This window comes from Pseudopipra pipra, chromosome 8, assembly GCF_036250125.1.
Source record: "Pseudopipra pipra isolate bDixPip1 chromosome 8, bDixPip1.hap1, whole genome shotgun sequence".
Taxonomy (NCBI): Eukaryota; Metazoa; Chordata; class Aves; order Passeriformes; family Pipridae; genus Pseudopipra; species Pseudopipra pipra.
In genome coordinates, this window is record NC_087556.1 from 19,990,427 (window position 1) to 20,005,064 (window position 14,638).

Below are 14,638 nucleotides of genomic sequence, written 5' to 3' on the forward strand. Positions count from 1 at the left end.
CTGCTGTTGTGGCTGATCTAGCAGGAGCACTTGATGTGTCTTATTAGAACATAAAAGCTACAGAAAAGCAAGAGAAAAGAAGTGTCTTGGGGACTTTAATCACTAAAGACCAAAACACTACTGCTAATATTCAGCATGACTTTTTGTTAGTGACTCAAATTAGGGACTATAAAACTTGCTGGATCTGTTCAGAGGATGTTTCCATGCAGTACACATGTACCTATGTGCTTGATGCTCCCCAAGTGAGATGACGGCTGAACTCTGCCTTATTGTAGTTGCAGTAGTTACAAGAATCCATACTATCTTCCTGTAGTACATGGTTATGATGACCTAATCCTTAGAGATAGTCAGGCTTGATTTAATACAAAAATGCATGTCACTAAAGGAACACAACTGGATTCTAAAACACTTGTGTGAAATACAGCCAGAGTCATTTTTGAAGGTGATGAAATACATGTGATTTTTAGTTAGAATTGCTCATTACTTTGGGAAAAAAAGAGTCAAGCTAATAAAATACTTATGGAAATTTGGAGTTGGGTTAATATGTTATAAATCTTTCATGGAGAACTTTACATGCAACATATTAGGTGTGGGCATTAATAGTTATCCTTTTATCTAGTTTAGAAACCTATTGAACAAAGAAGAGGGGAAGGTTCCAAACACTAAGAAGAACAAAAAAATCAAACAAAAAACATGCTGGAGTTTTAGCTTTACTTTTAAAGTAACATGATATTGAGTGTGAATAAAACTTCTCAGAAAAGCATACAACACCATCGATCTGCTAAAGATAGTGTGGGTAATTGCTGGTTCTATTTAAAGGGATTGTTGAATCAGTGAAGGTGGAAACTAGATATAACTGTGAATGTTATCTAGCTCATAAGTGTTATAAATACTAGTAAAACTAGCTAGATTTTTCTGCTAGTGGTATAGAGTAAAGGCTGGAATAGAGCCATAACAAACTTTTTTAAGTCTTCTGCACATCTCTTTCTGCAAATTATGCCTCGAAGACCAAGAGGCATCTATTGCAAGGGCTCTAACTACTTCAAGACTCCAAAATGCTATAAGGGTGTGGCTTTCAGACAGTGGTCATTTTCTGTAGAGCAATTGCAGTTTGTATTGCTAGAGACTTGCACTATTGATTTTAATCAACCTGAGCTCTATGGGTATTTTTTATTTTTGATGTTGTTTTGTTTTTGTTTTTAGGAGATAAGACAGGGAGATGGGAAAATTGCTCTCTTCATCCAAAGAGAACTAATAATTCTGAGACCCATGCGGAAATACTGGCACTGAAGGAAAGAACTGAAACCTTGGAAGGTCAGATAGCTGCACTTGAAGAACAATGCCAAAGAGAAAAAAATAAAAAAGAAGAGTTAAGTTGGCAGATAACAAGCTTGCATCTGAAGCTGTCTTCTTCTGAAGAAAGGGCTTATGGCTTAAGTGAAGAGCTTCAGCAATGTCAAGCTGACTATCAGGAGACTGTTTCCAAATTGGAGAAACAGAAAGCTGTAAATAAGGAACAAGAAGAAAAGATTATTCAGCTAAATAACCAAGTAACAGCTGCTGAACAAAATATAATTGATAAAGTGTCCCAAATTAAAACAATGCAGTCCCAAGTAGATGAGTTGTATAAATGTCACTTAGAGTCTTACACTATGGATACTGATTTAGTTAATCTAAAGGACTCCTTAGACCCTCAAAAAGATGAATCACAGACATCTCAAATGAGTCCTGTATCTATGCAGTTCCAAACTGCTTCTACAGCAGATCTGGGACAGGAGAGCTCCTTTCACCGCAGTATTGAAACCATTTGGGAAGAATGCAAAATTATGATTAAGGCTTCTTCACAAAAAAGTCATCAGATTCAAGAACTGCTTCAGCAAGTTGCAGACTTAAAGAAGAGACTTAATGACAGTGAGAATTACAATAATCAACTAAAAATAAAATTAAATGAGATTGCAAGTCAAGATGATCAGTCTGTAAAGGAAAAAGATATTATGAGTCAGTTACAAGAGCAAATCCTGAAGAAAACTCAGGATTTTGAAAGACAGGCTGCAGAAGATCAGAGAGTAATTGCACAGTTTCAGGAGAAAGCTAATGGATACGAGGGAAAAATAAGAGATCTTGAATGTGTATTGGAAGCTAAAGATGACAACATAAAAAAGTTAGAAGAAGTACTTAAAGAAAAAGAATCTACTATTTTAAATCTACAAAGTAGTACAGTAGCTCTCCAAGAGAAATGTACCAGGTCGGACAAAAAACTGCAAGAACTGAACGATCAAGAAGCAAATCTGAAGGATGAAGTTGTGCAGTTGACAAGCAGCTTGGAGAACATGAAACATGCTCTTCAGGAAAAGGAGAAAAATGAGGATAAGCAAATGCAATCTATAGAATTGTGAGTAAATAACGAGATTACTCATAACCCTTTGACAATAGACCTAAGTTAAAAATCCCTTATGTCAACATCAATTTATTTTGACATAACACATTTCCTTGTTTATAAACTCAATTAAACAAACTGCTTCTTTGAAAAGTTTCAATACACTACTTGAATTTTATATTTGCATATTCTGTTGGCTGTGTTTTCCCCACCTGTTTTAAATCATGTGGAAGTATTGAGTGGGGGAATAGGAACATATAAGGAAATTAATTATTTGGGGATTTCTAATAGTTTTGTTACATACCCTTTCTGAAAGAAATCACGTGTAGTTTAATGTACCAAAGCAGGCAATGTTGTCTTTGGAAAGGACTGGGTGGTAAAAGGAAAAGAAGAAAGAAAAAAAAGCCTAGGGAGTAAACAACAACAAACAGTTGAGTTTGGTAATAGCTATTCTAGCTGAACAAAATCTACTGTAAGACTTGAAGGAATAATAGTCATAGGAGGGTAGAACTTTCTTCACCTTCCTCTACTTTTTAAATCTTTAAGAAATAAGAGTATGTATCTGAGAGATTATATTTGTTATATGTTAAAAAATTATAATTATGTAAAAATAGTTTTAAGATGCTATGTAGCCCTTCTACTGACTATAGTTTCTTTAGTGCTGTATCTGAGAACCTGCACATACTGCAAAGTACAATTTAGAATGAAGGTCTGATGATCCCCAACCCTGTGCTTGTAAAGCTTTGAAAGGTTTTCCTTTTGTAAGGCCTTGTATTGTATTGTCACTTATCTAAAAACCTTTATATTAATTAGTTCAAAGGTAAAATCCAGGATGTCTTACTGTAAACTCTTTGAAATAAATGTGACCATTTAAAAGTGAACCCATCAAACTTATTTTTTGCTTTGTAGCACTTGTGAGGGCAGCATTTGCTGCTATGTTATTGGGTTTTTTAATTTGAATTTTTATTTATTTGATCCTTACAAGGACTGGGATGTGTAGTTATCAAGCTTGTTCGATATTAGTCTCGTTCCTTTTTGTTACTTTGTATGGTCACCTAGTGATAAAAATGGTTGCTCTCCTGTGCTTAAAAAAGTAATATTTAAAAAGATATCAGTGTTCAGAAATGAATCTGAGCAGTTTGTTACTTCAGGATCATATAATAAGAAATTGAAATCCAAAAGTACAATTATAAATCTTGTCGTTGATCTGCTAGAGCCAAGATTCTATTCCTGAATAAAATTAGGAAAGAGCCTGAGTTAATGTGTGAAAGCTGTTTTTTGAGATGTGTAAGACTAATGTTATTTATTTCTAACCCAAGGCTACGTAAAGATCTTTCTGAGAGCTCTGCTCTTGTACAAAGTTTGAAGAAAGATTTGCAGAGGAAAGAGGAAGAATATACAGATTTGAAAGAGAAACTATCTGATGCCAAGAAACAAATTCAGCAAGTACAAAAAGAGGTTGGTAACCATAGGCAAAATGTTTCTTCTGCAGGTTTGGGCCTGGGGTTCTGTTACTAAAACTGGTTTTCACAAATCTCAAGCTACAAATGTTAAAAGTGATTCATAATAAAGCTACTTTGAGCAATATATCTACAGTAACATTGAATTTAAAGTTACATAGCCATTGAAGTTGTAAACCAAAGACCAGATGTTAGAACACAGATTAGTACAGATATTGAAGGGTCACGTAAATTTTTATTAATACCCTTGAGAAAGAGTTGTGAAAGCTATGACTAATCTGATTATGCAGAAGGATTTTATAATCTCTGTAACAGCAGTAATCTTACATTGTTATTTGTGCTGACTTCAGACTTGTGGAAAACACTGATCTCTGAGAGGAAAAGATAGATTAATCAGAAAAGGAAAGCACTAACTTCTAGAGACTTTTAAATCTGAGCTATGTTTCCTATTAAGGTTGGGGAGAAGAAATTAATAAATGGAATAACTCAATACTGACAATTAACATTGGTAAAAGTTAGCAGGCAGTAAATTTTTTTTTTTTAGAACCTCATGGGATATTGCAAAAACTTAAAATCCAAAAGTCTTGCAAGAGTTTGGCCTTGGAAGTTAAAGAGTATTAACATTTTCACCAGCAGCCTTTCCTACGCAGCATTCAGTGTATAATCCTCTGCTTGAAAAATAGCAAGGAGTGGATAAGGTCCCGTGTCAGAAAACTTTTTTTTAAAGGACAACAAATTGTAGCTTAATTAGGCCATTTCCTGGTTTGTGGTTTGTTTGGGGTTTTTTGTTGTGTTTTCAGAGTGAGTTTTTTTCCTTTATTTGGGTTTTGTGGTGTTTTTTTAAGGGGTGGAATTTTTGTTAAGTTGGTTGGGTTTGGGTTTTTCCCCCCTCCTCTCAAATGTAATACTCTATGGTTAAAATCCTTTCCTCAGAAGGATGTACAGCTCTACCAGCCCCTGGAATTTAACTAAGATACTTGCAAAAATTTGACTCTTAATTAAAGTAATTGGTTATTTAGACATCTGACAGAGATTGTAGAAGGCTTATAACTAAATGTTAGTTTTGCTTGCTGTCTTGTTGCAGGTGTGTACAATGCAATCTGAGGAGAAAACCCTGAGGAAAAAAGTTAATGAGCTGGAGCAAATTAAAAGCCAGTTTAGCGAAGAATTAGAGTTCAAACAGCGCACAATTCTGAAACTTAAAAGGGTATTTTTTTTCCTAAAATTTTCCTTGTTCTTAATTTTTTCAACTAATCCAATATTGAGTTCTCCAAGGAGGTGGAGAAAGCTTATACAGGTTGAGGTAAAAGAGTAGCCAGCTGAAATTAGTTTTAACAGCTGAATGAAAAACGTTTGAAGAAATTCTCATGCAGGACATGGCTCTATTTAAAACAATTTGACAATCTACCTAGCAAATACATACTTAATACCTTCAGAGTTTCTGATTAGTGACACTTAGATATGTTACTTGTATTGTCTTCTTCTTTTTTTTTTTTTTTAAGCAACTTGAATGCTCCTTTATGTTATATGAAGAACTTACTTATTTGGACTGTTTGTCTTAAATACTTGATTCATCATTTATTAAATTCACAATGAAAAGCCACTAATTTATAACATATATATTTGTTTCTTTCAACATGTTTTCTTTAATTTGCTTTCAATGTAATATTTAGGAGCAGTCAAATAACGAGAAGCTGGAAGAAATCTCCAAAGAGTATGAGAAAACACATAAAGGTCAGAAAAAGCCATTGTTGTTCCTTTTTTTTGTGTGTGTATAGGGAGTGTCAACATAATGGGTGGTCATGTTGAGAACAAATTTGGAGAGTCTCGTGTATTTTTATTTTAAAATACTGAGAAATTCCAACTTGGACGTTAAAATCTCACAAGAAATATTTTTATTGAATCATTATTAGAGATATAGTAAGCAAAGAAACAAGAATAAGAAATGTAAGCCTTGGAGAAAGTATCAGTGTTAACTTATTAAATGTTGGGATTTATTTGCCATTTTAGTTGTCCGTTTTAACAAAAGCATGAACTAGCACAATATTAGTTTCTGCAGATTTGGTAAACATTTGGCAGTTGAACAGTGGTTATTTTCTCATAGCCATGAGTAGTCTGACATTTAACACCGAAACACATCTAAATCAAGTTGCTGAGAACAGAATCACTTAAGAATTTTAGATTTGGATAGTTCAGTAGAGATGCCTGATTTCTTTCTAATGGAGCTTTTAATCTCAGGAAATGGAGAAACAACTTGTAATCAAGACACTTTGGGAGACAATGGTGGGAACTAGGAGGGGGCTCATCTGTAAATTAATTTTCAAATTTTCAGATCTGTGTGCAAAGGAAAAAATAATTGAAGATATGCGGATGACATTAGAAGAACAAGAACAGACTCAGATGGAACAAGATCAAGTGCTTGAAGCCAAATTAGAAGAGACCAACAGATTAGTTTTAGGTAATCTCTTCATGAAAAGGGAGCAGGGAGGCAAAATTATTTTGAATGTGTATTGTGATAGCTGCTTTAAATTTCTGGGTTTACTTGCTAATTGTTATTTAGGCATTACTTTCATGTAACACAGCAATTTTTTTGAAAAGCTTCTGTTGTCTTTTTGTGATCATAGCTGATAAACCCAAGTAACTTCAGTAGAAGGATGTGAACATGGTCAAATAAGTGTTCAAAACTATGTGAGTTCAATGTGAATTCATTTTGTATTCTGACTAGAACTGGAAACATGGAAGCAGAAATACAGAGAGCTGAATAACCAGAGCAATACTGACTGGCAGCAAAAGATAAGCAAAAATGAGAAAACCATAAATGAAAACGAGGAATTAATGAAGCTGCAAAAAGAACTGAAGGTAAAATATAACACGTAATTCATACATAGTTTTAAAACTATAACTTCCCTTTAGGAGTCTAAATTTTTTTGCATCGGTATCTTCAAAAGGGAGGGCATGATATGGCCAATTGTTACACTGGTAAAGGAAACCTCCTCTGAAAGCTGCAGTGCACCAGTGCAGTGAAGTCTGGATGCAGTGTCTTTGTAATATGTGGCATCACTTATGCCCCATAACGAAGTGCACCATCCCCTGCATTATGCTCCTACCATGCAAGGTGCTTCTGTAGCTGATCTCCTCTTACAGTTATCTTGATCCAGCTCCTGATATCTGTTCCAAACATCTTTCCTGTCAGTTGCTAAATCAAACTCTCTCAAGATCTTGTGCTTGCTGCATGACCTGTGAGCCCTTTCTGTGAGGCAGAGAACTTAATTTTAATTCTCCTTGGAATAGAAAGTAGACTTTCTTTCTAAGCAACTTTACAGGTGGCTTCTGTCTTATGTGGTAAAATGTCTGAGGTTTGACTGTGATAGAGGAGACAAGGTTGCTGGGGATTGAAGTGACATTCTTAGGTACGAGCTATCTCTGCCTCTCATTCAAACTGTACTGCATTCTTTACCTTTCAGTCATGAAGCAGAAGTTAGTTTTCTAACATGTCCTTTAAGGCAGCATAAAAGATTGGGGATTTTTAAGTTAAGAGAGTCTCTTTATCATTACTTTTGGTGTAAGTTTTATAGTGTTTGTAACTTAACCCAGAACATTTTGAGGAAAAAACCACCTCTGTTACATGAAGATTTGCCAGTCTGAATTACAAGTGCTGAAAATTGATAAATTTTTTTCAATAGGGAAGAACAAATGAGAATGTAATACTTGCATTTGGGAATATGCTGGAATAGAACTGTACTAGTATTTCTGTTATGTTTTTGAAATTCAATGGTATTCTGAATTTTAAGTCTTTTTTTTTTTTATTTCTACCTATGGTATTATTTCTGGTTTCATCAAAATAGGAAAATGAGGCAAAGTATCAAACTGATAGAAAGAAGTGGCTTGAGGAAAAAATGGAACTCATAAATCAAATAAAAGAAGCTGAGAATCATCTCAACAGAGAAATGAGAAAGTTTGTGGAGAACAGAGAACATCATGTAAAGCAACAAGCAGAAATTGTAAGTGACTGGATGTCTCAGCAGAGTCCTCTAGTGTAAAGCTTTAGTACAGAGCAAATGTCATGTCAAGTGTTAACAGTATGGGCACTTGAGGTAGCTGGCCTTTGTCAGAGTTCCCTGACTTTCTCATATGGCAAAGCCTACACAAGATCTTCTCAATATGAAAAGGGAAAAGTAGGAGGATCATAAAATGAAAAAACTTACTGCATAATGAAAGTTACCATGCCAGTTCTTTTCTGTCCTATACTACCACCTCACTATGAAGTCTTCAAATTTCATATTGTATGTAAAACACCAGTAAATAACCTATGCTAAAATGAATTGCTCCTTACCTGGAGCTAAGGAAGCTCACTTTGGAAAATAAGATTTCTTGCTTGGATTTTCTTAAAAAAAAAAACAAAAAAACAAGAAAAAGCCTAAGCAAACAATTTGTGAGACTTTAGAAGGAAGAGAAAAGGCAAGAAAGAAAGGAAGATAAGTTGTTAGAAAAAGCGTTTTCCAGATATAGAATAAAAAAACTTGATGTATATGCTGGGGTTTTGACTAGCATTGGAGTGACTGATGGTTAATAACTAAGATGCCTTACTTGGTCACTGGACTGTGTCAATTTTGTAATTTCTTAAGCATAGGAAATTTTTATATGAACCTCTAGAATCTAAAACTGTATTTGCATCTAGAGGTGGTTAGCAATGACTTTCTGGACCTGCAATCAGTACAGGAGGATGTTAGGAGCTAGAACTACTTTCACTTTATCTGTGACTTTTCTTGCCTGAGACTTATTACTAGCAAAATCTTTGAGCAAGCAAACATGAGTGGTGGTTCTTAAAAAATTCTCTTCACGAAGAGTATAAATATAAATACAGATTTTCTAATTGAAAAATGGTTTGCTTTGGCATATTTGTAGTGAAACTAATTCTGTGCGAGCTTTTTAAGATCTGCATAGGCTCTTAAGTTTACTAAGGCCATAAAATAGTACTAACTATGCAAAACAAAACTACCAGAACAGTTCAGACACTGTGTAGAAGTGGTCTTCTATTCTAACCTGTCCTTTTTCCCTCTTTAGGAAAGACTTGCTGCACAGCTGGTAGAGAAGGATAGTAATCTTCAAAAGTGGCGTGAGGAAAGAGATGAACTAGTAAAAGCTTTGGAAGTACAGCTCAAGAGTTTGGCTTCTAGCACCACACAAAAAGACAAAGAAATAGAGGAGCTGAAACAGGCTGCACTAAAGGCTTCAGAAAAGGTCAGTTCTCTCTGTCTTCTTCCTTTGTGATTTTTTGTTTGTTTTTGTTATCCATTAATTCTGCAAAACAGTATCGTTGCACTTGGCATTCTGGCTCTCCTTTTGTTCTTAAACACTGTTATATGAAAACCTTTTGCAGATAATTTAAAGAAGAAAAGCTTTATGTTTGCTTGAAACAGAATTCGTAATAGTAACTGAAGTTTCAAAATATTAAGTAGGGCAAATAAATGCTCTGATTGTGAATTTGGGCTGGATATCTGAAATAACTATCACATTTGTTGCCTTTTTCACAGCACCAAGAACTTAATGAACAAATCGGAGGTGAACTTATTCTAAACAAGTATAGTAAAACAAAGAGTTTTGCATTACATTTTCCCAGACTGTTATAAGACTTTTTTTCACTTTACACAGAGGCATTAAATTACTGGCTTTGTGTTGGATACCTGACTGTTTTAGCCCGCAGTAATAGAACTGATGCTACCAAGTAAACATAATGATGCTTTTGATACGTATTACTTTCTTCTGCCAATCCTGCAATTTGTGGCAATTTTTGCTTTGTTTATTAGGGTAAGGAAAATGACATAGAAGAACTAAGAAAACAATTGGCTGAGAAAGATGATTTTATAAAGGAATTGAAACAACACATTAACCGTGAAAGCCCTCAGTCTTTGTCAGAAGTACCTTTACCTGAAGAAGGACAAGATAAAACTGATCAGTCCGTAAGCAAAGAGGTATGTTTGTTTAATTTATAGAAAGAATGTACTAATGATATTAACTTTGTTTTGTTGTTTTCTCAGTATATATTTCTGTATATAGTTTTGGAAATCTCCTAATACGTTTTTTGTAGTTCTTTGTACTTTAGCTATATCTTCAGTTCTTGCTTATTCTTCTTCTCTTTAACACTCACTCTCAGAAAATGAGTACTTTAGTTAATAGAATGCTATCTCTCTATACATTATAGAACTTCTACCCATGAGGGAAAACTAGTTAACTAATCCAGGTTCTAGAGATTTGGAGATATAGTATTTGTAGTGTCATCTCAGTTTGAGTATGTCAGTATTAAGGGGATTTCAACTCAAACAACTTTTCATGATGTCACCTATGGGGTGGTAAGATGATTCTGTAATTAAAGCTACCAGCCCATATGGGGGTTCACAAGAACAAAGCAGTATCTTGCATCCCACTTAAAACCAAAACAAAATAATATTTGAGGTGTACACAAGGAAAAGATCTATTTTGCCTATTTCCTGAACAAAAATTAAAAGCCTTGTAACTGTACAGAGACTTTTGATTCTGACTGAACCCTTGTATGCATCATGAACACTATTTAATGAGGTCATTCTCCTTCTAAATGGAATTAATGCTATGTGACTCCATTGCCAATTAATAATGAACAGGTCTGAACATGGATTTCATAGCAGTCCCTCCCCTGGCTGCTACAAGATATGATTCTCCTCTTACTGCAGAACTTGACTGAATGCTAAAATACATCTCTTCATCTCTTTACTGTCTATTGGCAGGTAGGACTGTATGGCTAGTTTCTTGCTGTTTCATCAATTCAGCTTGTGCTGTATAGATAAAGCTTGTGATGTATGAACTCTTGGGAGGGTTACTGCTTAATGTAGCTTTGTAATAGCAGCTAAGAGATCACCATAAAATTAGGTTTTTGCTATAAAATCAGTTACAGAGAAGATGCGTTGTGAATGGTTAGTGCTGAAGTACTTAACTTAAGGCAGTAGCAACAATATTTGATGTAATGGATAGGTAGAGTCTATTACTGTGATCATTGTGTGAGAAACTGTTATGGTGGTGTTGAAGTGAATGGGGTAAAATTCTGGGGGGAAGTCAAATAATTATCAGGAAAATCATAGTGGAGAGAAAGAAAAAGAGCTAAAATGATCAAGGCAATATGTGTCTCCTGCCTTGTGTGGAGAGTCTGGCACTCTAATTAGAAGAGGTTAAGGCCAATGGAGGGTCATGGAGCTGAGGCTTAAAAAAAGTCATGGTTGGGGGTAAACAGAAGGCAGAACTGTTCTTCCTAAAATCCTGCAAGAAATGGGCAGCACTTGCTGAAACTGATAGGAGTTTATTTTAAAACAGGTAAAATAGCATATTTCTATATGAAGGAGCTAGTGGTCTTCTGAAGGTGGTGAAAACCAATACCATCAGCAGGGATTAGGAAAAATTATAGTAGAAATCTATAAATGTGTTTGTGGATGGATACTCTGAGGATTAGGCAAAGGTGTATCTGACATTTCTAATGCAAAAACTGAGAGTGCTGCGAGGGTATTGATGGAACAGATGAGGTGACCAGGATCACACATGTTATCCCTACAAAGCATCTGTTTTCCATTCCTGAAGGCATAGTATTGAAGTAGTTGGTGAGACCCACCAGGACACGTGATCTCATTGTGAACAGATGTTACTGTCTTAAACTCCCGTTGTCTTTCAGCCTAGGTGTTCATTAGCTATCTGCACTTGAGCTTTTATACTGTAACTTTAGGAAACTCAAAATAGTTTGAGATTTACAGTGTAGCATATTCTCATATTACTTATTGTAAGTATTTACAGTTTGTGGGAGAACAAAGCAAGGTTAGTCCTGTAGCTGGAAAAATATCCCAATAAGATATGATGAAGGTAAAGAGAATTATTCATAATCTCAGTGTCCTAGCAGTGCCTTCTCATTAATTGAGCTTGGTATAAAACTTTGAAAATTTTATGCAGTAGCACGGATTTTGCTAAATGCACAGTAGGGAATAAAATGTGTCCTGTTGCCTGAATGATTCTAAAGTTTTATTCTGCAAATGCCTTGATGATCAGATCACCTGATTTAGCGGCTTTTGGTAGAAATAAAAGCTGTATAATATAATTATGTGAATAATTATATCTGACTTCAACTGTGTACTCTTGAAAACTTATCTCTCACTGATGCATATGAAATGGCTGATTATTAGATATGTCAGCTGGAGAAAAAATATAAATTCTTTTAAATGGGTGAGCAATAGCAGGGCAGACTGCTTGCCAGTTGGACCTTACTTACACAATTTAACTTCTCTACTGTAGAAGTGAAGGGAAAGCTCTCTAAAGATAAGATAGCGAAAGATTATACTTTTCTTGCAAAAGCTGCTATTACTGCCTAGTTCCTAAGGAGCAGCGGAGTTAGGATGGAGAAAATCATGTCAATTTTGCTACCCCTAGCTGTGAAAACTGTGATTAGTTGTCTCTGCCCTTGAGGAAAATGACTCGGAAACGAAGTATCAGGTTGAGTTTGGCAGGGAAAGTTCTGTGATCATAGATACAAATGTTAACTTGTAAAAATTTAACAAAAAAAAAAAAATTCTAAAATACTCTGCTGTAGATTTCTTTGGAATGCTTCTATTGGAAGTGTTCTGGAAGCTAACAGCTGGAAAATAAAAATGCTTATTTCGCAATCCACTGCAAAAGTGGGGGGGATATGTATAATACTATTCTTAAAATTTCCATATACTTACAGGACCATTCAGAAATTGTCCTTGACTCTTCTGAAGTGTCTACAGAAGATGGAAAAACGAGTCGGTTCCCAAAACCAGAGATGGAAATCCAGTTCACGCCTCTGCAACCCAATAAGATGGAGGTGAAGCACCAGGGCAGCACATCACCAGTTACAGTTAAAATGCTCAAGCCAAGAAGGAAAAGGAAGAGTGTAGAGATGAACGAGGTGTGAACTAAACCAGCTGATGAAATCTGTAGTGGAGCTTTTCAGTGTATTACTCTGATCATTTACTTAAACTCTATCCTTCTGATTTTTCACTGAGATCCTAAGGATATACGTAGGGTATATTTAAACCTTGTGCCCCCCAAGTGGTGGATCTCTGGCCTGTGTTGATTAAGGTCATAGACTTCAGCTGATCCAGACTCTGGACTCTTGTCCCTAATTTGCACTTTCTCTTTACCTTTTACATTTCTCTCTCCCTGCTGGTGACAGGAAGACATTTCTTCCTGTCTCCAGCTCTGATCTGTGGGATCATAGACCAGTTCTGTAAAATTGCTTCTTTTGGTTATGCAATCATTGATATCAATTATTATTTCTTCTAATTTCCTAACTTTTTAGGATTTTGTGAAAAGTGAGAACAAGAGAAATGCAAAACCTGCAGTGGCTGATTCACCTTCTACAAGCAACAAAAAAATGGTTTGATTTAGTTCCATTTTGGAAGTTAGTTTAGCCTTTTCTGTAAAGGTGGACTTGTTAAAGGAGCAAATATTCTTATGAGGCAGTATCTTATCCTTATCTGTGTACTTGAATAGGATCCTCAAACACTTATGTTGCCTTTCTACTAAATTCTGTAAGCCAACCAAAGAGAGTGTCTGTATTTGCGAAGAACGTGTAGTGTCCTAGCTGCAGTGTGCAATGATTCAAAGGGAAGGATGTTACATGTTGAATAGTTACCCAGACTACTTTGAGCATACTATTAGAATGTGATGTTATAGACAATGCCTTTGAACTAAAACTGAGGTTTATATTACCTATATTTATGGCAATTATAAAAAGATTATTTTAGGCCATAGTGGAAACCTGCGAAGATTCAGAGATTGGATAGTACATCTATTTTCCTCATCAGATTCTTCTTACTTTATTTATAATTAGACCATCTTGTCTAATAAAATACTGTATAACTTTGAATCTGCCTTTTTCAAAAAGGTAAATATTTGTTTCCTATATGACTCATGTCCTTTAAATGTATTCTGTGAAACTTTGGCGTTTGTTTTTTTAAATTCTGGGTATAAAGTGAGGTCGTCTACATTTCTTGCTGTAGTGGTATCATTACTAAAGTGAACAGAGGTGTCAGTAGCAAAGCTTAAACTGTCAGCTTGAAAATAACATTGAAGTAAAATAAAATGAAATTAAACATGAAGATAAGTCAATTTTCAGTTTAAACAATAAACTTGTATTTCTATACAGATGTCGACTGCTCAGTCTCTTAGAAAAGAATACCCCTTAAGAAAGCAAGAATCTACTTTAAGTAAAAAGTCAGCTAAGAAGAAAGATGGGACATTCCAGAAACTTGGTGATTTTTTCCAAAGTTCTCCTACTATTATTCACTCCAAAGGTTTGTACAGTATAAATAAGGCTTATTCCCTGTTCTCTGGGCATTGCAGAATGGCAGAGTAGAAGAGTTTGTCTTGACTGCAAGGACACATGGTTCTAAAGTTTAGGTTAAGTGTGAAAGGTAAACCAAGTGGAATGAAAGATGCAGTGTGGGATGTGTGCACACATATCATAAAAGCAATGATAACTGTTTGGCTCAGAATACCAGAGTTACTTTGTACTTACAGGTAAAGGCAACATTAGAAACTTGCCCTGCTGCTCTACAAAAATCAAGAGATGAATCCAAACTCCAAATCTTACCGTGTTTTATAAGCAATACCTTGTTTCTGTGGAAACTTTCTTAATGTTTTTTGATGTATGTGAGAGGGGAAGATTGGTTCTACAGAATCTGAAAGCCAGTGTCTCATGAAAATATTTGGAAGACTTCATTAAATTGAATATGGAGCAATTAATGGATTTTGTTAAGTTTGAGCG

General features: G+C 35.1%; 1 protein-coding gene across 3 annotated transcripts in view; it reads left to right on the forward strand.

Annotated features, from left to right (window-relative positions):
- The window catches only part of KIF20B (kinesin family member 20B), a 37,453-nt gene that overhangs the window by 20,129 nt on the left and 2,686 nt on the right, over positions 1-14,638 (forward strand). For all 3 annotated transcript variants that reach the window (XM_064662853.1, XM_064662851.1, XM_064662852.1), the window contains 12 exons: positions 1,204-2,392; positions 3,697-3,835; positions 4,922-5,044; positions 5,511-5,571; positions 6,170-6,295; positions 6,563-6,696; positions 7,683-7,838; positions 8,902-9,078; positions 9,645-9,809; positions 12,572-12,775; positions 13,169-13,246; positions 14,018-14,165. In XM_064662853.1, coding sequence (XP_064518923.1) covers positions 1,204-2,392; positions 3,697-3,835; positions 4,922-5,044; positions 5,511-5,571; positions 6,170-6,295; positions 6,563-6,696; positions 7,683-7,838; positions 8,902-9,078; positions 9,645-9,809; positions 12,572-12,775; positions 13,169-13,246; positions 14,018-14,165 — 2,700 coding nt within the window. The remainder of the gene's footprint in view (positions 1-1,203; positions 2,393-3,696; positions 3,836-4,921; positions 5,045-5,510; positions 5,572-6,169; positions 6,296-6,562; positions 6,697-7,682; positions 7,839-8,901; positions 9,079-9,644; positions 9,810-12,571; positions 12,776-13,168; positions 13,247-14,017; positions 14,166-14,638) is intronic.